The following is a 21,791-nucleotide window of genomic DNA, read 5'->3' on the forward strand; positions in this document are numbered from 1 at the left end:
CCAGTGTGCAGCCCTCACTCTTCCTTCCAATCTATCCCGAATCTTCTCTTCCACATTGCAGGTCTCTCCAGTTCTCTACTTTGACTCCACTACTGTATATACATCAGAAAAGTGAACTCACAGAAATGGAGGCTGCCTAGCTCTCTCAATTTTCAATCTTTTTTCCCCTTAACCTTCAGTATTATCTCTGCTGCCTTTGTTTTTTCCTCAGACCATACCCTCTGGTGACCTGTGGCTCAATCACAGCCTCTCTGCCTTCAATCCACATATTCTAAGGGGAGTTCAGCCCTCAGTCTCATGGCTCTTCTGTCTTCTCTTTAGCTGACATATTTTTCTCTTCTTCCTCTGGGAATGTTCCTACTAAAACACCTTCCAGTTGCCAATTTCCTTCACCTATTTGGCTGCCAGTTCCCAGCTTGCTGTATGGGAACACTTTTCAACATTCCATCAACTTGAAAAGAACTGACCCTAACCTGAAATCAGGTTGTTCAGGCCAAAGAAGCAGATATCTGATCACCTCAGTATGGTGACCAGGAAAAGCAAGAAAACCCCCAGATCCATGGAGAGGTCATGCAGAAGGGTCTTTGGTGGTCGGACATTGCCGGAGAGCGCTGGGATTTTGCTTCCTGCTGTATTGTGTGGGACCCCATCTCAACCTGACCAGCCAGAGGAGGCCTCTCTGAGGAGGTAATCCTGGAGCAGAGACTGAATGGGAGGTGAGACACCTCAGGTCATGAGACGATCTGAGAGGAAGTATTCGAGCATGTGTTAGAGTTCTGAGGTGAGCCAGCCTGATGGGTCTAAGGAATTAGACAGAGGGAGGAGACGGACTGGGAAGGGCTTTGAGTTTTATTCTAGGTATAATGGAAACCTTGATGGATTTTAAAGAGGAGAGGAAGTGACCTGCTCTATGTAGACAATCTCTATCCCCATCTCTCACACTCTGTTTTTCTTATGTTTCAGTGTCTTGTTGGCTGTCTCTCTTACTGGTTGTCTGTTCCTTGGTTTGAGAATGTGGGATGTCTCCAGAAGACTTCCTAGGACTCCTCTTTCAACCAATTCCTATGACCTTCTTATACACTTCAGACTTGTATGTGGATGAAATCCGAACCTGCTTTACCTCTTGAGGTACTTTTAGCAGGTGTAGATGACAGGTCTAGGCCACAAAACCAGAACCCTGAATGGTCAGTGTCCTCCACACCCTAAGGACAGTTGACCATGTCCTAAAGGTGTATGAATCCATGTCTTGAAGAAGGATCCCACTGGTAGACTCCGTCTGGAGCCCGCCATCTGGAAGGATGAGCCTTAAGAAAAAGAACTGTTCTGATAAGCACACCAAGACCAGTAAGAAAGGATTGCTCTTTATTCAAAGTCTTCATCAACAGAAATATCAATAAGCATATTTTCTTAACTACCACCAAATTACATCTTTCTATTCCAGCTATACATGCCCACATTAACTAGAGAGTTAGAGAAATGAAATCATTGCCTTTCCTGCCCTAAAAATAAAATTTGTTTATCCTACGTGGTAAGTGGAATCCAGTAAACAGGCATTACACATCTTGAGAGATTAAAAAACAAAAACATCTCTTCTAAGACTCTGTAGTTAAAAAAAACAAACTTTAATTTTTATTTATTTATTTATTTTTTTGTTAAATCATAGCTGTGTACATTAGTGCAATCAAGGGGTACAATGTGCTGGTTTCATATACAATCTGAAATATTCTCATCAAACTGTTCAACGTAACCTTCGTGGCATTTTCTTAGTTATTGTATGTAGACATTTGTATTCTGCCTTTAGTAAGTTTTGCCTGTACCCATTCTAAGATGCATTCTAAGATGGCCCCACCCATCACCCTCCCTCCACCCTAACCTCCCCTCTCCCTTCCCCTGCCTTGGCCCTTTCCTCATAGTCTTGTGCTAAAGTTGGGTTATAGCCTTCATGTGAAAGCTATAATTTAGCTTCATAGTAGGGCTGAGTACATTGGATACTTTTTCTTCCATTCCTGAGATACTTTGCTAAGAAGAATATGTTCTAGCACCATCCATGTAAACATGAAAGAGATAAAGTCTCCATCTTTCTTTAAGGCTGCATAATATTCCATGGTATACATGTACCACAATTTGCTAGTCCATTCGTGGGTCGATGGGCACTTGGGCTTCTTCCATGACTTAGCAATTATGAATTGGGCTGTAATAAACATTCTGGTACAGATGTCTTTGTTATATTGTGATTTTTGGTCTTCTGGGTATAAACCTAGTAAAGGAATTATAGGAACGAATGGCAGGTCTATTTTTAGGTCTCTTAAGTATTCTCCAAACATCCTTCCAGAAGGAACATATTAGTGTGCATTCCCACCAGCAGTGTAGAAGTGTGCCCTTTTCTCCACATCCACGCCAACATCTCCGGTTTTGGGATTTTGTTATGTGGCTACTCTTACTGGGGTTAGGTGATATCTTAAAGTAGTTTTGATTTGCATTTTTCTGGTGATTAAGGATGATGAGCTTTTTTTAGGTGTTTGTAGATCATGCGTCTATCTTCTTTAGAGAAGTTTCTCTTCAAGTCCCTTGCCCACCCTGAGATGGGATCACTTGTTCTTTTCTTTCTAATACGTTTGAGTTCTCTGTGGATTCTGGTTATTAGACCTTTATCAGAGGTATAACCTGCAAATATTTTCTCCCATTCTGAGGGCTGTCTGCTTGCTCTATTTACTATGTTCTTGGCCATGCACAAGCTTTTTAGTTTGATCAGGTCCCAGTAGTATATTTTTGATACTGCTTCAATTGCCTGGGGAGTCCTCCTCGTAAAATATTCACCCAGGCCAATTCTTTCAAGAGTTTTCCCTGCACTTTCTTCAAGTATTTTTATAGTTCCATGTCTTAAGTTTAAATCTTTTATCCAGTGAGAGTCTATCTTAGTTAATGGTGAAAGGTGTGGGTGCAGTTTCAATCTTCTACAGGTTGCCAGCCAGTTCACCCAGCACCATTTGTTAAATAGGGAATCTTTTCCCCACTGAATGTTTATAATTGGCTTGTCAAAGATCAAATAACGTTAAGTAGCTGGATTCATCTCTTGGTTCTGTATTCTGTTCCAGATATCTACTTCTCTGTTTTTGTGCCAGTACCATGCTGTTTTGATCACTATCGATTTATAGTACAGTCTCAGGTCTGGTAGCGTGATTCCTCCTGCTGTGTTTTTATTGCTGAGTAATGTTTTGGCTATTCGAGGTTTTTTTTGATTCTATATAAAATAAAGTATTATTTTTTCAAGACCTTTAAAATATGACAATGGAGCTTTAATAGGAATTGCATTAAAATTATATATTGCTTTGGGTAGTATGGACATTTTAACAATGTTGATTCTTCCCAGCCATGAGCATGGTATGTTTTTCCATCTGTTAAGATATTCAGCTATTTCTTTTCTTAAAGTTTCATAGTTCTCTTTGTAGAGATCTTTAACATCCTTTGTTAGGTATACTCCCAAGTATTTTATCTTCTTTGGCACTACTGTGAAAGGAATAGAGTCCTTGACTGTTTTTTCGGCTTGGTTATTGTTGGTATATATAAACACTACAGATTTATGGATGTTGATTTTGTAGCCTGAGACATTGCTGTATTCCTTGATCACTTCTAAAAGTTTTGTAGTAGAATCCCTAGTGTTTTCCAGATATACGATCATATCATCTGCGACGAGTGAAAGTTTGATCTCTTCTGACCCTATGTGGATACCCTTGATTGCCTTTTCTTCCCTAATTGCAATGGCTAAAACTTCCATTACAATGTTAAAGAGCAATGGAGACAATGGGCAACCTTGCCTGGTTCCTGATCTAAGTGGAAATGATTTCAATTTAACTCCATTCAATATGATATTGGCCGTGGGTTTGCTGTAGATGGCGTCTATTAGTTTAAGAAATATTCCTTCTATACCAATTTTCTTAAGTGTTCTGATCATAAAGGGATGCTGGATATTATCAAAAGCTTTTTCTGCATCAATTGAAAGAATCATATGGTCCTTATTTTTTAGTTTGTTTATGTGCTGAATTACATTTATAGATTTATGTATATTGAACCAGCCTTGAGACCCTGGGATAAATCCCACTTGGTCGTGATGTATAATTTTTTTGATGTCTTGTTGGAGTCTGTTTGTTAGGATCTTATTGAGTATTTTTGCATCAATATTCATTGGTGATATTGGTCTATAATTTTCTTTTCTTGTTGGGTCTTTCCCTGGTTTGGGGATCAAGGTGATGTTTGCTTCCTAGAATGTGTTGGGTAATATTCCTTCTTTTTCTATATTTTGAAAGAGGTTTAGTAATATAGGTACTAGTTCTTCTTTTGGTAGAATTCTGATATAAAGCCATCTGGTCCTGGGCTTTTCTTTTTAGGGAGATTTTGTATAGTTGATGCTATTTCAGAACTTGATATAGGCCTGTTCAACATTTACACTTCATTCTGGCTAAGTCTTGGTAGGTGGTGTACTTCTAGGTATTGGTCGAATTCTTTCAGATTTTCATATTTCTTAGAGTCGAGTTTGTTGTAGTACTCGTTAAGGGTTTTTTGAATTTCTGAGGGGTCTGTTGTCATTTCATCGTTACCATTTCTGATTGATGAAATTAGAGATTTTACTCTTTTTTTCCTGGTTCGGTTGGCCAAAGGTTTATCAATTTTATTGATCTTTTCAAAAAAACAACTTTTGGATTTATTGATCTGTTGTATAATACTTTTGTTTTCCATTTCATTTAATTCTGCTCTGATTTTGGTTATTTCTTTTCTTCTGCGGGGTTTGGGGTTGGAGTGTTCTTCCTTCTCCAGTTGCTTGAGCTGTCCCATTAAGTTATTAACTTACTCTCTTTCCGTTTTCTTTCTTTCTTTTTTTTTTTTTATTTGTAGAGATAGAGTCTCACTTTATTGCCCTCCGTAGAGTGCCATGGCGTCACAGCTCACAGCAACCTCCAGCTCCTGGGCTTAGGCGATTCTCTTGCCTCAGCCTCCCAAGTAGCTGGGACTACAGGCACCTGCCACAATGCCCGGCTAATTTTTTGTTGCAGTTTGGCCGGGGCTGGGTTTGAACCCACCACCCTCAGTATATGGGGCTGGCGCCCTACTCACTGAGCCACAGGCGCTGCCCTCTTTCCGTTTTCTTGAGGAAGGCTTGCAGTGCTATAAATTTCCCTCTTAGGACTGCTTTTGCAGTATCCCAGAGGTTCTGGTAATACATGTCTTGATTGTTGTTTTGTTCCAAAAATTTGGTGATTTCCTTCTGAATCTCGTCTATAACCCATCTATCCTTCAGCATAAGTTTGTTTAGCTTCCATGTTTTTTTGTTGTTTTTTTTTTTTTTTGTAGAGACAGAGTCTCACTGTACCGCCCTCAGGTAGAGTGCCGTGGCGTCACAAGGCTCACAGCAACCTCTAACACTTGGGCTTACGCGATTCTCTTGCCTCAGCCTCCTGAGCAGCTGGGACTACAGGCGCCCGCCACAACGCCCAGCTATTTTTTTGTTGCAGTTTGGCCGGGGCTGGGTTTGAACCCGCCACCCTCGGCATATGGGGCTGGCACCCTACTCACTGAGCCACAGGCACCGCCAGCTTCCATGTTTTTGTATGGGTATGCAGGTTCCTGTTATTGAGTTCAACTTTTATTCCATGATGGTCTGAGAAGATGCAAGGAATAATTTCTGTTTTTTTTAAATTTGCTGAGGTGAGATTTGTGGCCTAGGATGTGGTCAATTTTGGAGTATGTTCCATGGGCTGAAGAGAAGAATGTGTATTCAGTTTTGTTGGGATAAAATGTTTTGTAGATGTCTGTTACGTCCAGATGTTGAATGGTTAAGTTTAAATCTAAAATTTTGTTGCTTAGCTTCTTTTTGGAGGATCTATCCAGCACTGTTAAAGGGGTGTTCAAATCTCCAACTACTATGGAACTGGAGGAAATCAAGTTGCTTATGTCTGTTAGAGTTTCTCTTATAAATTGAGATTGCATTCTGGTTGGGTGCATAAATAATAATAATTGAAATCTCATCATATTGAGTATTACCTTTAACAAATATGAAGTGTCCATCCTTATCCTTCCTTATTTCGGTTGATTTAAAGCCTGTTGTGTCTGCAAATAGGATTGCAATGCCTGCTTTTTTCTGCTTTCCATTTGCCTGGAGTATCGATGACCATCCCTTCACCTTGAGTGTAAATTTGTCTTTTTTTTTTTTTTTTTGTACAGACATAGTCTCACTTTATGGCCCTCGGTAGAGTGCCATGGCATCACACAGCTCACAGCAACCTCCAACTCCTGGGCTTAAGCGATTCTCTTGCCTCAGCCTCCCAAGTAGCTGGGACTACAGGTGCCCGCCACAATGCCCAGCTATTTTTTGGTTGCAGTTCAGCCGGGGCCGGGTTTGAACCCGCCACCCTCGGTATATGGGGCCGGCGCCCTACCGACTGAGCCACAGGCGCCGCCCATAATGTAAGATGCAATTCTTGTATGCAGCAGATATCTGGCTTGAGTTTTTGTATTCAGTCAGCCAACCTGTGCCTCTTTAGAGGACAATTTAAACCATTCACATTAATTGAGAATATTGATAAGTCTTTTGAGAATCCGGTGGGCATTTTTAATCCTTTTGCGACTGTGGAAGTTGGAATTTGATCAAAATTTTCTGGGTGGGTTTACTTTTGTGGTGGAGGATTAGGCTGGTCTTTATGGAGGATAGGTCTGAGAATATCCTGGAGATCTGGTTTAGTTATGACAAATTTCTTCAACATGTGAGTGTCATTGAAGTATTTAATTTCTGCGTCATAAATGAAACTCAGTTTAGCTAGGTACAGGATCCTGGGTTGAAAGTTATTTTTTTTTAGGAGATTAAAAATCGATGACCAACCTCTTCTAGCTTGAAAGGTTTCAGCAGAGAGATATGTAGTTATTCTAATATTTTTGCCCTTGTAGGTGATGGTTTTCTTTCGTCTGGCTGCTTTCAGAATTTTCTTCTTCATATTAACTTTAGTGAAGTTGATTATGATGTGTCTGGGGATGTCTTATTTGGGTTGAGTCATGCTGGAGTTCTGAAACTGTCTGCTATCTGAATTTCAGAATCTCTTGGCATGTCTGGAAAGTTCTCCTTCATAATCTCATGGAGAAGAGACTCTGTGCCTTGTGAAGCCACTTCGTCGCTTTCAGGGATCTCTATAAGACGAATATTAGTTTTCTTTGAATTATCCCAGAGCTCTCTGAGAGAGTGATCTGTTTTTGCCCTCCATTTCTCCTCCTCTTTGAGAGTTTGGGAGCGTTTGAAAGCTTTGTCTTCAGTGTCAGAAATCCTTTCTTCTGCTTGCTCCATTCTGTTACTGAGGGATTCTACTGTGTTTCTCAGATCTTTGAGGGCTCCAACTTCTTGTCTCAATTGTGTCAAAATCTTTGGTCATTTGGTCTTTGAATTCGTTGAATTCTTGAGACATCTTTTGGGTTACTGCTTGGAATTCTAATTTGGTCTTATTTGCTATCCAGATTCTGAATTTGATTTCTGACATCTCAGCTATTTGTTTGTGCATGGGATCTTGTGCTGTGTCTGCCCCATTGATCCTTGGGGGAGTTGATCTACTCTGATTATTCATATTGCCAGAGTTTTTCTGTTGATTTCGCCTCATGATTGTTTTTCACCATTGCCTCTGGCTGTCCTCAGAGTTGGGTAGGTGTGTCTCCAAGATTAGATCCCAGCGGGATCACTCTATTGTTGCTGGATATTTGTAGGGAGTGACCCTGTGTAGCTCTTCTGGGGCTGCTCCAGCCAGGGAGGAGTTCTGGTTGTGGAAGCAGCTCCGGAGTGTGATACACCCAGATCCAGCAACAGGGTGGGAGGTGGTGTGCACGGTTCTGGTAGTGCCTGGCACCCAGTGACTTTGGCACAGAGAGTCCAAGGCTCCAGCAGTCTCTGGCTAGGAGAAGGGCTCTGTGCTCAGGTAGGGAGGGCTCTGGAGGGCACGTGGCTACCAGAGTCCCTGGCCAGATGAGTGGGCCGGTGTGGAGGCAGGGAGGGTATAGGAAGGAGGACACAGGGTTGTGCGGCTCCCGCAGTTCCTCGTTAGGGCATGTGGAGGCCCGGCGGGTGCGGGTCGGGATTGCGGTGCAGCTCTTGTGGAGGTCCAGGTGGTGCCAAGCACAGGAGTTTGAGGTTGCTATGAGCTGTGACACCATGGCACTCTACCCAGGGAAACAGCCTGAGGCTGCAGTGTGCCAAAATCGGTCTTACTCTGCCCCTGAGGGTTAAGGCTATAAGGCAGCTCAGTCCCCACCTTTAGGCTGCTCAGTCACTAGGTTACTAGCTCCTGCCTGATCCTTGCTCTGCAACCCTGAGGGCGGAGCTTGCCAGGGCAGTTCTCTCACAATGGCTCCCTGCGGCCCACAGCCAAACACTATTAGCTCCATCCAGCTCAGCGGCTCAGTCTGGGGCCCTGGATTGTGCCCAGTGTTCCCCGCACTCCTGCTTAAGCTCTCCCCACGGTAGTTCAACTGAGTGCTAAGTCCAAAAACACCGAAACAGTTCACAGGTAAGGCCTTTCCAGTTTGCAGTCTCACTGCTTCTTGTACTTACGGCTGCTGGCGGGATTAGGTCGATCCGACACACGCAACTGCTTGCCAGTTTTCCACTGTTTTTGTCCTCCTCTTGGTCCAGAAGTCCCTTGCTGACTCCCTGTATCCTCAAAGGGATGATTATAGGCAGATCCCACCAGCCAGAGATGCCTGGAGTCTTATCTCCCCAGACTCACCGTGCCCTATTGCAGGGAGGCTGTTACTTGGCTGCCATCTTGGATTGCCTCCCCCCAAAAAAATTCCTTAAAAATTAAAACAAACAAACAAAAAAACAGCTGTACTAGCTGGATATCATTCCATGTGCCTTTATTCTCAGCCACATGGAAGGCTGAGATGGGAGAATGGCTCTGGCCTAGGAGTTCAAGAGTGTAGTTTGATGATTATGCCCAAATAGCTACCTAGTGAGACCCCATCTCTAAAACAAACAAACAAACAAAACCAAATCCCATAGCCTTTCCAGTTGAATCCTTCACATGATTTGAACAGAAAATAGGCGGTGAATGGTAGGGAGGTGAGAGGGTGTGTAGCAGATGAGGCTCCAGTCTTGACCTCTATCTAAAACACATGTGAAGTGGCCTTTGCCAAATGAAGTGCTTGTCTAGACTCAGCCTAGATCTGCCTCCTTCCTGAGGTCTTTTCCACTCTTACACATTCCCTTAATACAGCGTTTTTCGACCTTTCAAGTGTTCACAACACACTTGAACCTAAACTTCCACAACAAACTTAAATTATGTTGACAAAAAGAAATGAGTGGAAAAAAGAATATACTTAACTGTGCTTTGAACTTTTGAAATAATTTAATGTTGTTTAAAAAATTTTGTGGCATACTAAGATCCTCTCATGGCACACCAGTGTACCATGGCACACCAGTTGAAAATCACTTCTTTACCATGTTCATCAAAGGCCCCTTCGTCGGCTTTTCCCAGGCTTCCCTGAATAGTACTGACCAGAGGTTTCCTGGGAGCTTGCTTTAGGTCTCCCCATTTGGCTCCCAGAAGGGACCTATGTCAAAGCTTTCTTTTTTCTTTTTCCTTTTTTTTTTTTTTGAGACAGAGTCTCTCTATGTTGCCCTCAGTAGAGTGCCATGGCATCACAGCTCATAGCAATCTCAAACTCCTGGACTCAAGTGAGTCTCTTGCCTCAGCCTCCCAAGTAGCTGGGACTACAGGGGCTCACCACAAAACCTGGCTATCTTCATTTTATTTTTAATTTCAATAAGTGGAAGTATTTAGGGATACACAGTGATACTTTGATACATGTTTACAAAATGTAATAATGGGTAATTAGCATATCCATCATGTTGAACACATACTTCTTTGTGTTGTGAAGATTTAAAATCTTGTCTTCAATCCTATAATCCCATTACTAGGTATCTACCCTGAAGAAAAAAAATTCATTTTATCATAAGGACATTTGCACTAGATTGTTTATCGCAGTTCAATTTACAATCACCAAAATGTGGAAACAACCTAAATGCCCAGCAACCCAGGAAAGGGTTAACAAGCTGTGGTATAAGTATAACATGGAATATTTTCATGGTATTAGTATAACATGGAATATTATCCATGTAAAGTCTCCATCTTTTTAATGGCTGGAAAATATTCCATGTTATACTTATACCACAGCTTTGTTGTTGTGATTGAGTTGGAACACTTTCTTCTTAGTAAAAAATCGCAAGAATGGAGAAGCAAAAATCCAATGTACTCAATTCTAATATGAAGGCAGTAGGTAATCTAATACAAGGTGGAAAGTAGGGGAATAAGGGAAAGTGGAGGGGGAGGGGGTGTCACAGTGTATGGACACCTCTTGGGGGTGGGACACAATTATAAGAGAGACTTTACCTAACAAATGCAATCAGTGTAACCTAATTCTTTGCACCCTCAATTAATCTCACACAATAAAAAAAAAAATCTTGTGGGCCTGGCGCCTGTAGCACGGTGGTTATGGCACTGGCCACATACACCAAGGCTGGCGGCTTCAAACCCAGCCCAGGCCAGCTAACCAACAATGACAACTGCAACAGAAAAATAGCTGGGCCTTGTGGCAGGCGCCTGTTGTCCCAGGTAGGAGGCTGAGGCAAGAGAATTGCTTAAGCCCAAGAGTTTGAGGTTGCTGTGAGCTGTGATGCCATGGCACTGTACTGAGGGTGACATAGTGAGACTCTGTCTCAAAAAAAAAAAAAAAATCTTGTGGCTTGGCACCTGTAGTTCAGTGATTAAGGCACCGGCCACATACACCAAGGCAAGAGGGCTCGAACCTGGTGTGGGCCTGCTAAACAATGACAATTGCAACAATAACAACAAAAAACTGGGCATTGTGGCAGGCACCTGTAGTCCCAGCTATGTGGGAGGCTGAAGCAAGAGAATGACTTAGACCCAAGAGTTTGAGGTTGCTGTTGTTAGGTCTAGGCTAAAGTAGAAAAATACCAGTTAACTCCTGACAAATTCCTGGGCTGCAAGCCCTCAACAAAATGAAGTAAGTCTGGTTCACTCCCAAGACAGATGGGGAAGTACTCACTAACTTCTCGCTTGATTAACTCCTGGGCCTGGGAAATGAACTGACTATCCCCAGACTGACCTTTAAATAATGCCAGGTGGAGAGAATACTGAGACAAAGATGTATGGAGGAAAAGTACTGGAACTAAAATGTATGGGAAAATATTAAAACAAAGATGTATGACGTATTGGCTAACCACAAAATTCTGCTTCTACACAATGCTTACTTGCTACCTCCCAAATGCACCTGGACAGCCTGCGTGTCAACCAGGATGCAGACCAAGCTTTGAAGCTTGACTCCTTAAGCACTCAAGGCTGCTCTCAGAAACCCCATGTTGGGACACTGAGGCAGTCGCCGGTTGGCTCTTCAATAAAAGGACTCTGCTGTAAATTTAGCTTGTTTGGCAGTGTGGTCTTTGTGGAACTCCTGAGCACTACACCGTGAGCTATGATGCCACAGCACTCTAACCAGGGCAACAGCTTGACACTCTGTCTCAAAACAAAAACAAAAACAAACCAAAAATCTGCTTCTGGGTGGTGCCTGTGGCTCAAAGGAGTAGGGTGCCAGCCCCATATGCCAGAGGTGGTGGGTTCAAACCCAGCCCTGGCCAAGAAAAAAAATATATATATATGTGAAAGAAAAAAAAACCTGTTTCTGTACCCTCAATGAATCCCCAACAATTAAAAAAAAAAAAATCTTCTAGGTAGGGTGAGGTGGCTCATGCCTGTAGTCCTAGCACTCTGGGAGGCTGAGGCAAGGTGGATGGCTTGAGTTCAGGAGTTTGAGACCAGCCTGAGCAAAATTGCGACCGCCATCTTTACTAAAAATAGAAAAAGTAGGCCGTGTGCAGTGGCTCATGCCTGTATTCCTAGCACTTTGGGAGGCCAAGGTGGGTGGACTGCCTGAACTCAAGAGTTCAAGACCAGTCTGAGCGAGAGCGGAACCCTGTCTCTAAAACATAGCCAGACATTATTGTGGGCACCCATAGTCCCAGCTACTTAGGAGACTGAGGCAAGAGGATCACTTAAGACCAAGAGTTTGAGGTTGCTATGAGCTATGATGCCATAGCACTCTACTGAGGGCAACATAATAAGACTCTGTCTCAAAAACAGAAGGGAAGGGAAGGACAGCGAAGGGAAGGGAGAAAAAAGAAACAAAAACTGAGGCAGGAGAATCCCTTGAGCCCAGGAGTTTGGGGTTGCTGTGTGCTATAACACCACTGCACACTCTAGCCTGGGCAACGGAGTAAGACTCTTTCTCAAAAAAAAAAAAAAACAAAAATAAAAACAACTAGGCTCGGCCCCCATACTCAGTGGTTAGGGCGCCAGCCACATACACCAAGGCTAGACAGTTTGAACCCGGTTCAGGCCTGCTAAACATTGACAACTACAACAAATAAAATAGCTAGGCATTGTGGCAGGTGCAGATAGTCCCAGCTACTTGGGAGGCTGAGGCAAGAGAATCACTTGAGCCAAAGAGTTTGAGGTTGCTGTGAGCTGACAGCCACGGCACTGTCCTGAGGGCGACATAGTGAGACTCTGTCTCAGAAAGGAAAAAGAAATCTAATCTTCTAGTTTTTAAAAATATACACTAAATTATTGTTAAACATATTACTCCCACAGGGCTCATATAGGCACTTATCCCTCCTCCTATCTAGCTGTAACTTTGTATCTGTTAACCAAATTCTCCCTATTCTCCCCTCTAATAAGCAGAATTCTACTCTCTACTTCCACGAGCTTTTTTTAAAGCTTCTACATATGTGTAAGTGAGAACATGTGGTATTTATCTTCTGTGTCTGACTTACTGCACTTCACATAACGTCCTCCTGCCTCATCTATGTTTACTACCAATGACAGAATTTCATTCTTTTTTCTTGCTGAATAGTATTCCACCAGGTATATATACCACATTTTTGTTCAACTCCTGATGAACATTTAGGTTGATTCATGTATTGTCTATTGTGAATAGAGCTTCAATAAACAGTAGCAGGTTTATTCCTCCATACTGAGTTGAATCTAGTAAACAAGGATTGCACATCTTGAGAGATTAAAAATCAAAAACATCTCTTCTGGGGTGCAGGAATCCTTTCAGTATATTGATTTCTTTTAATTTGGATAAATACCCAGTAGCAGAATTGCTGAATTGTATGGTTCTTCTATTTTTAGTTTTTTAAGAAATCACCATAGTGTTTTCCATAATAGCTGTACTACTTCCATTTCCACTAACGGTGTATCAAAATTTCCTTTCCTCTACATTTTAGCTATCATTTGTTATTTTTGTCTTTTTGATAATAGTCATTCTAACTGGGGTGAGATGATCTCATTGTGGTTTTGATTTGCATTTCCCTGGTGATAAGGGATGTTGAACATTTTTTCATATACCTGTGGCCATTTGTATGTCTTCTTTTGAGAAACGTCTGTTCAGATCTTCGCCCATTTTAAAATCATATTATTTAATTTTTTACTGTTGAGTTGTTTGAGTTCCCTGTATGTTCTGGATATTAGCCCCTTGTCAGATGAATAATTTGCAAATATTTCCTCTCCTTCTCTGGGTTCTTTCTTTTTCTTTTTTTCTTTTTTCTGAGACAGAGTCTCACTATGTCTTGAGTGTCGTCACGTGTCTTAGAGTGTCGTAGCGTCACAGCTCACAGCAACTTGGTAGAGGGCCATAGTGTCATAGTTCACAGCAACCTCAAAGTCTTGGGCTTAAGCGATTCTATTGCCTTTGCCTCCCAAGTAGCTGGGACTTCAGGTGCCCACCACAACGCCCGGCTATTTTTTTGTTGCAATTGCTTAGCTGGTCTGGGCTGGGTTCAAACCTGCCACCCTCGGTGTATGTGGCTGGCTCCATAACCACTGTGCTACGGGCACTGAGCCATCTGGGTTGTTTCTTTACTCTGTTGGTTGTTTCCTTTGCTGTATGGCAGCTTTTTAGTTCAATATAGTTCCATTTGTCTATTTTTGCTTTTGTTGCCTGTGCTTTTTAAGTCTTACCCATAAAATATTTGCCTAGACCAGGCGTCCTCAAACTTTTTAAACAGGGGGCTAGTTCACTGTCCCTCAGACCGTTGGAGGGCCAGACTATAGTTTAAAAAAAAAACAACCTATGAACAAATTCCTATGCACAGTGCACATATCTTATTTTAAAGTAAAAAAACAAAACGGGAACAAATACAATCACACCGCCTCATGTGGCCGCGGGCCGCAGTTTGAGGACCCCTGGCCTAGATCTATGTCCTAAAGTATTTTCTCTACGTTTTTTCTTCTAGTACTTTCATGGTTTCAGGTCTTATGTTTAAGTCTTAAATCCATTTTGAGTTTAATTTTGTATACAGTAAGCAATAGGGTTCTAGTTTCATTCTTCTGTATATGGATATCCAGTTTCCCAGCATAATTTATTAATAAGGGAGTGTCTTTCCCTAATGTATGTTTTTGGTTACTTTGTCAAAAATTGGGTGGCTGTAAATATGTGTATTCATCTCTAGGTTCTCTCTTTTGATCTCTTGGTCTATGTTTTTATACCAACACCATGCTCTTTCGATTACTATAGTTTTGTAGTGTATTTTGAAGTCAGGGTATGTGATGCCTCCAGGATGGCTTTGGCTATTCAGGGTCTTTTGTGGTTCAACGTTAATTTCAGGATAATTTTTTTTCTATTTCTGTGAAGAATGTAATTGATATTTTGATAGCGATTGCATTGACTCTGTAGATTGTTTGGGTAGTTTGGTCATTTTACCAATATAATTCTAATTATTCCGATCCGTGTGCATGGGAGTCTTCCCATTTGTGTCCTTTCTTTCATTAATGTTTTCATTATAGAGATCTTTTACTTTGCTTGAATTTACTCCTAGGTATGTCTTATCTTTTTGTTGTTGGTGTCTTATCTTTTGGATAGCTATTGTGCATGGGATTGCTTTCTTTCTTTCTTTTTTTTTCTTTGAGACAGTTTCACTTTGTCACCCTGGGTAGAGTGCCATGGCATTACAGCTCACAGCAACCTCAAACTCCTGGGCTCAAGCAATTCACTTGCCTCAGCCTCCCAAGTACCTGGGACTACAGGCGTCCACCACAATGCCCGACAATTTTTTAGAGATGGGGGTCTCGTTCTTGCTCAGGCTGGTCTCAAATCCATGAGCTCAGGCAATCCACTTGCCTCAGCCTCCTAGACTGTTAAGATTACAGGCATGAGCCACTGCACTCAGCTCTTGATTTCTTTTCTACTTTGTTTTTGTGTATAGAAATGCTACTGATTTCTGTATGTTGCATATAATGCTGCAACTTCACTGGTTTATCAGTTCTAAAACATTTATGGTAGAGTCTTTAGGTTTTCCTACATATAAGGTCATGTTGCCTGCAAAGAGGAACAATGACTTCTTTTTCTCCTATTTGGAGGCCTTTACTTTCTCTTAATTGTTACGACCAGGACCTCTGGTACTATGTTGAATAAGAATGGTGGAAGCAGGCAACTTTGTCTTACTCTAGTTCTTAGAAGAAAGCCTTCCAGCTTTTCCCCATTTAGTATGATGTTTGAAGGGGCACGGTTCTCAGCACCCCAGAAAGGTGGCTTGGTTTTATATGTGCTCCTTGTGGTACAAGAACCTAAGATGGGAAAATTCCATTCTCGGCTATCAGCGAGACTTGGGGGTTAATTCCTCCCTGCTTGCTAAAACAGCAGAGACCCAGGGGTTAAGTCTTCTCTGCTAGCTGAAAAGGCCTTGAGATATGATTCCCTGAGGTCCCTGCCAAGTCGTAGCTGGAGACTTAGCACCTGTCTGGAGTTAAACTGTTACTCTTCATTCCCTAACTTCAAATTACACAAAAGCTTCATTTAACTTGTTAGGGAGGTGGGCAAACAGAAACAGACAGCCTGGTGTCCTTGTAGTTTATCCCTAAGTTATATGCTCCAGACTTAGAAATGACATGTATGTGCTTTGCAACATTTATGCTGAAAAGAACTTTTTCATAGCAGTCTCAATTAATGCTTTTATTCTTTATTCTTGCTTATTCTTATCTGATGAGTTTGGATATATAATACAGTGAATAAAGATGTGCAATTGCTGTAGGCCTGAGCAAGCCTCCGTCTTCCGTTAATTAATCATTCCATCTGCAGTGATATCTTTGTGTCATTGATTGGGTTGGTGGACAGCAACAGATGTTAGCTGTGGGTTTGTCATATATAGTTTTATTGTGTTGTGGTATGTTCCTTCTATACCTAATTTGTTGAAAGTTTATATTGTGAATGGATGTTGAGTTTTATCAATTGCTACTTCTGCATCTATTGAGATGATCATATGAAGTTTTTGTTCTTCATTCACTTTGGTCCCCATTCTTGGCAAGGGAAAACACCCCCAGAAAAGGGAAAAATAAAGTAAGCTGAGCAAGTTGGAACAAAGGAAAGTTAGCTAGTTTATCTTTAAATCATTGCTGCTAAATTTCTTATTTAAGCAAGTTTCCTGCTTTTCCTAGAAGCCTGGCCTGGGATACAGCTTGCAGTCACCCCAGCTGGGTCTGTAAGGACTCTGAAGGAATAATGGCCACGGTGGTGCTGCGTGCAAGGCCTAGCAAGAAACACTAACTAGGCCGTCTCCTGTCCAGTCAACAGCCAAGGCAAATACCCATTGTGGAGATTTGTATTTGGCCAGGGCAGAAATCAAGGGAATAGCTTGAGCCCTGAAATAAGGGTAGGAAGGCTTATATCCCTTATCACAGAGGAAGATTCCTCTGTGGTGGTGATAAGAGGAAAATTGCTCTTTCCTACCGATTCTTCAGAGGAGATTGACACCAGTGGCATTTTACTCTGCAGTTAACTAGCGGGGATAAACACCCCCTCCCAGAAATCTGTGTGTGTGACCACAGACAGGAGGCTGCCCCTACAGAAGGCTCAGGTTCTGGATTTCTCAAGACTGGCATTATAGATCACAGCAACCTATAACGCTCAGACCCTTAAAGTTAATGGGTATAGAAATAATAGGAGTTGATATGCTTGCTCAGAGGAACTGCTGATGTCTTTGTTCCCTTCCTCAGCTTACCTCTGGGCTAATGAGCAAACAACCTTCAATAAAAGCTGAGTGGAACAAACATTCAGGGCCACCCACTGTGGTCCCCTGTGCTCCCACCTTTGAAAATTCTATTCTGTGTGTCCTCTTTCTCTGTCATTGTTTGTAACTTTTCATTTCTTCAGTCGAGCACCTCCAGATCCACGGGTCTTAATGGACCCTGCTCCCAGGGAGGCACCCTGGCAGATTTGTGTATGTTGAACCATCTTTGAATCCCCAGGATAAAGCCCCTAGATCATGGTGTATTATCTTTTCATGTGCTGTTAGATTTGGTTTGCTAGAACTTTGAGGATTTTTCAGTGTATATTCAGCAGGGATATTGTCCTGTAGTTTTCTTTGTTGTGCCCTCATCTGGTTTTTGTATCAGGATAATGCTGGCCTCACGGAACAAGTTACAAAGAATTCCCTCCACTTCAGTTTTTTTGAAATTTGAGAAAAGTTGGCATTCTTAGTTCTTCTTTAAAGGTTTGATAGAATCTAACATTAAAACCATCTGGTTTTGGGCTTTTCCTTGTTAGGAGACTTTTTATTACTGATACAATCTCATTACTCATTATTAGACTGTTCAGGTTTTCCCTTTCTTCCTGGTTTGATCTTGGTAGTTTTTTTTTATTTCCTTTCTTTCTTTTTTTTTTAAAGACAGTGTCCTACTCTGTTGCCCTGGCTAGAGAGCCACGGCATCAGCCCACAGCAACCTCACACTCCTGGGTTCAAGCCATCCTCCTGCCTCAGCCTCCAGAGAAGCTGGAACTATAAGCACCCATCATGATACTTGGCTAATTTTTCTATTTTTAGTAGAGACTGAGTCTTACTTCTGCTCATTCTGGTCTCAAACTCCTGATCTCAAGTGATCCTCCTGCCTGGGACTCCCAGAGGGTTAGGATTACAGGCATGAGCCAGATGCCCCACCAGCCTATGTAACTGGGAATTTTTTTTTTTTAATGGGAGAAAGGCGTCCAGGATTTATTTTGATGTGCAGAGCACAGGGGAAGAAAAATTGCCCAGTAACTCAGTGGGTACAGATGCATCCACGCCCCTCACAGGGAGAGGGGAAATGAGGAAATGTGGTCTTTTTTTGTTTGTTTTTTTATTGTTGGGGATTCATTGAGGATACAATAAGCCAGGTTACACTGATTGCATTTGTTAGGTAAAGTCCCTCTTGCAATCATGTATTGCCCCCAGAAGGTGTGACACACACCAAGGCCCCACCCCTCTCCCTCTTTCCCTCTCTCTGCTTTTCCTCCCCCCCATGACCTTAATTGTCATTAATTGTCCTCATATCAAAATTGAGTACATAGGATTCATGCTTCTCCATTCCTGTGATGCTTTACTAAGAATAATGTCTTCCACTTCCATCCAGGTTAATACAAAGGATGTGAAGTCTCCATTTTTTTTAAATTCCATGGTAGTAACTGGGAATTTTAAACTGTTTACATTCAAGGTTGTTATTGATAGGTGAGGACTGGACTTACTCTTGTCATTTTGTTAATTGGTCTCTGTTTTGCATATCTTTTGTTCCTCTCTTATTATCTTTGCAGTGTGGTCATTTTCTGTGGTGGTAATATTATCAGCCACTGATAACCTGAATGGTCATTTCATGCAGGGCACTGCTGGTCAGGCCCTAACAAGGCCAGATGAGCGGACATCTGGAGATTGTTTATTCACTTCCAAGGCCTACTGTCATAAGTAAGTTGGCGGACTGGACTCCAAGGTCAAGGACACAAGGCACTCTGTCTACCCAGTGGAGTCTAGAATAACTATAAAGAAGAGTTATAGTTATAGTTAGTCTAGAATAAAAATGCTTTTAAAATATAACCACTTGAAGAATAGGAAGATATTATATAACTTTGTAACATACAAGGAGGAATCTGTTTAAGGTATGATAACATACCTGCTGAGGTTTACTTTTTTTTTTTTAATGAGTATAGTTTTTATTCTAAGTATAGTATGAAGCCAGTTACAGATATTTTTTTTGCTGTTTTTAGCTGGGGCTGGGTTTGAACCTGCCACCTCTGGCATATGGGGCCAGCACCCTACCCCTTTGAGCCACAGGTGCTACCCGCTGAGGTTTACTTTTAATGTGAGAATAAAAGTAACAAAAGGAAAGAGAGAACAGAGGAGTTCTTTGGGGAGATATCCTGGCTGCTCTCCAGAATTGCTGGCTTTTTTGTAAATAAAGTGAAACTATTAATCTCTCACCCACTTCACTGTAGATTGGCTTGGGTGACAAGCAGACAGACTCTTTGGTGTGATAACAGTAACATTTGATTCTTTTTCTCATTTGTGTATCTGGTCTGCCAGTGAGTTTTATATTTTTTGTATTTTTTAAATTTCAAAGTATTAAGGGGGTGCAAATGTTTATATTACATGGATACCTTTTATAATCCTTAAATTGGGTATTTTCGTGTACCCATCACGTACATAGTGCTCATTATACCTGATAGGTAGGTTTTCGCCCCTCCCCTCTTCTTCCTTCTCCTCTTAATTTCCTATGACCTTTACATCTCTTTGTGTCCATGTATGCCCATCAACTAGCTCCCGTGAATGCTTTGTATAGTTCTCTCCCCACCCCCATACCTTGAGAGTATGGGGTACACTAAAAGTGCTCAATCAATGCTTTGATAACACCAATTACATAACTAGAGAGTGAATGTAATGACTGGGTTGCAAGACCAGCCCCTTAAGCCACTGTGGGTAGGCTAGGGGGCAGCAGGGTTGAGAAGCAGGCTCCACAGGGCAGCCCTGCTATTGTCCTCCAAAACAGAGCTCAGTTGATCCCCCATCCTTGAGGGTAGCTCTATTGCAGGCAGCTGGATGCCATTGAGCCCACAAGTCTGGGGGCCTGGGAGAAGTTGTTGGGGAGGCAAGGAAGGAGACATAGTTTTAGGGATAATCAAGGAATCACTCTCTGGTCTGAGAGGGATTTTGCAGATTGTCTATGTCTTTTTGCTTTTTATGAAGTCTATCAAAAGGACAAGACCAAGGTGGGTACAACAGGAAAGCCAGAAAACTGGCCAAGGGAGAACAATTTCTTTCTCCTCTCACCAGTGGACAGCAGGCAAGGGGGCAGGTTCTGGAAGGGATCCAGCTCAGAGTGGGTTTGCTGCTCCTACCTGCATAGCATCAGGTTGTTTGTGTTGGGGGTGCTGGCAGCTTCATCCTCCATTTTTTCAGAGGACCAACATTTACAGCTACAGGTCCAGATCTTTCCTGGCACTACTAGGGAGGAAGAATGTGTCACAGTCAGGTAAGATGGCCATAAAGAATGGAGACATGGTAAGAAGTGGTGGAGAGGGGAGGAAAGACAGGTGGCTCCATGCTGATCTTAAGGTCCCTTCTCTGCCTTTTATGGTATCAGGGACAGACCCCAGGATAGGAATTCTGCAGACCAGTCAGTCCTACAAGCACCTTTTCTGGTACTTAAGGAGATTTGCTCCTGATTTTCAGAGACAGAAATTTGCTCAACGGCTCAGCGCCTGTGGTTTAAGCAGCTAAGGTGCCAGCCACATACACCTGAGCTGGTGGGTTTGAATCCAGGCCGGGCCAGCCAAACAACACTGACAACTACAACCAAAAAATAGCCAGGCGTTGTGGTGGGCGCCTGTAGCCCCAGCACTTGGGGGGCAGAGGCAGGAGAATCACTTGAGCCCAGGAGTTGGAGGTTGTTGTGAACTGTGATGCCACAGCACTCTACCCAGGGGGACAGCTTGAGGCTCTGTCTCAAAAAAAAAAAAAAAGAAAAAGAAAGAAATTTGCTCATCCTTGAAGTAGTGTGGAATTCTATGGTGTTGACATATATATATATATCATATACATATATATTATACATATAGTACATATATATGTACACACACACACACACACAGACATATATATGGTGTTAGCTGTGAGCCATCAGGTCTCTTGGACATTTGAATTTGGGCATTTTAATACCTTGATATGAGAGATTGACTCTTTTTTACATTCTTAAGAACTCCTGGGTCTTCCTGGAGCCTGACAGAGGATCAAAATCTTATTCAGCAAACCCAGAAACTTCTGAGGGAGAGTTAATAGTCATTTGTTCATTAAGGATCAGCTGCTAGGGAGGTGCCTGTGGCTCAAAGGAGTAGGGCCCGGGCCCCATATGCCAGAGGTGGTGGGTTCAAACCCAGCCCCGGCACACCCTCCCACCCAAAAAAAAGGATCAGATGCTTAAGATCATACATCTCCCCGATCTCTGTAGTTCACAGAGAAAAAAAAAAAAAAAAAAACACATTACTTCACAGTTGGCTTTTTAGGTCTGCTGTCCAGTTTCCAACCAGAGTCTCACCTTGGAAGCATGGTTATCTGCACATGGGAGCTTTTTGTACCATCTTAAAACAGGTTTTTGACCTAAGAAGCCCGTTCTCCAGCCTGACCTGAGTCTTTAGAGGGCATGACAAGCTGGTGACATTCTCAGTGGGAAAGAACCCAGGGATTTGCAGAGACAAGCTTGTCTGAGGGGTCTGCAGGTACAAAGCCCACCGAAGGCTTGCAATAGGTGAATGGTAATTTACAATGGGAACCTCAAAAGGGTGCTGATTTTACTTTCTCTAATATACTTCCAACAGAGAGGGCAGGCTTGGGAAAATTTTAACTGGACTCGGGAAATTCATTAGTTTCTTGGGAGCTATAACCTAATACA

At 42.2% G+C, this 21,791-nt stretch overlaps 1 protein-coding gene across 8 annotated transcripts in view; it reads right to left on the reverse strand.

Moving 5' to 3' along the window:
* Nucleotides 1-9,737: 9,737 nt before the first annotated feature.
* UBE2D4 (ubiquitin conjugating enzyme E2 D4 (putative)) overlaps nt 9,738-21,791 on the reverse strand; it is a 48,849-nt gene continuing 36,795 nt past the window's right edge. Inside the window, exons 8-9 of one of the 8 annotated variants that reach the window (XR_008383590.1) lie at nt 20,242-20,344; nt 9,738-9,955 (exon numbers count right to left, since the gene is read on the reverse strand). Coding sequence is in view for 4 of the 8 variants with exons in the window: in XM_053608435.1 (XP_053464410.1) it covers nt 18,786-18,885 (100 nt within the window). In the remaining 4 variants the exon portion in view is untranslated. Of the gene's footprint in view, nt 9,956-17,770; nt 20,348-21,791 lie in introns of those variants that run through there. The other 7 variants (XR_008383588.1, XR_008383589.1, XR_008383587.1 and 4 more) reach the window with 7 other exon arrangements.

The sequence above is a fragment of the Nycticebus coucang genome, chromosome 11 (assembly GCF_027406575.1).
Source record: "Nycticebus coucang isolate mNycCou1 chromosome 11, mNycCou1.pri, whole genome shotgun sequence".
In the NCBI taxonomy this organism is placed as follows: domain Eukaryota; kingdom Metazoa; phylum Chordata; class Mammalia; order Primates; family Lorisidae; genus Nycticebus; species Nycticebus coucang.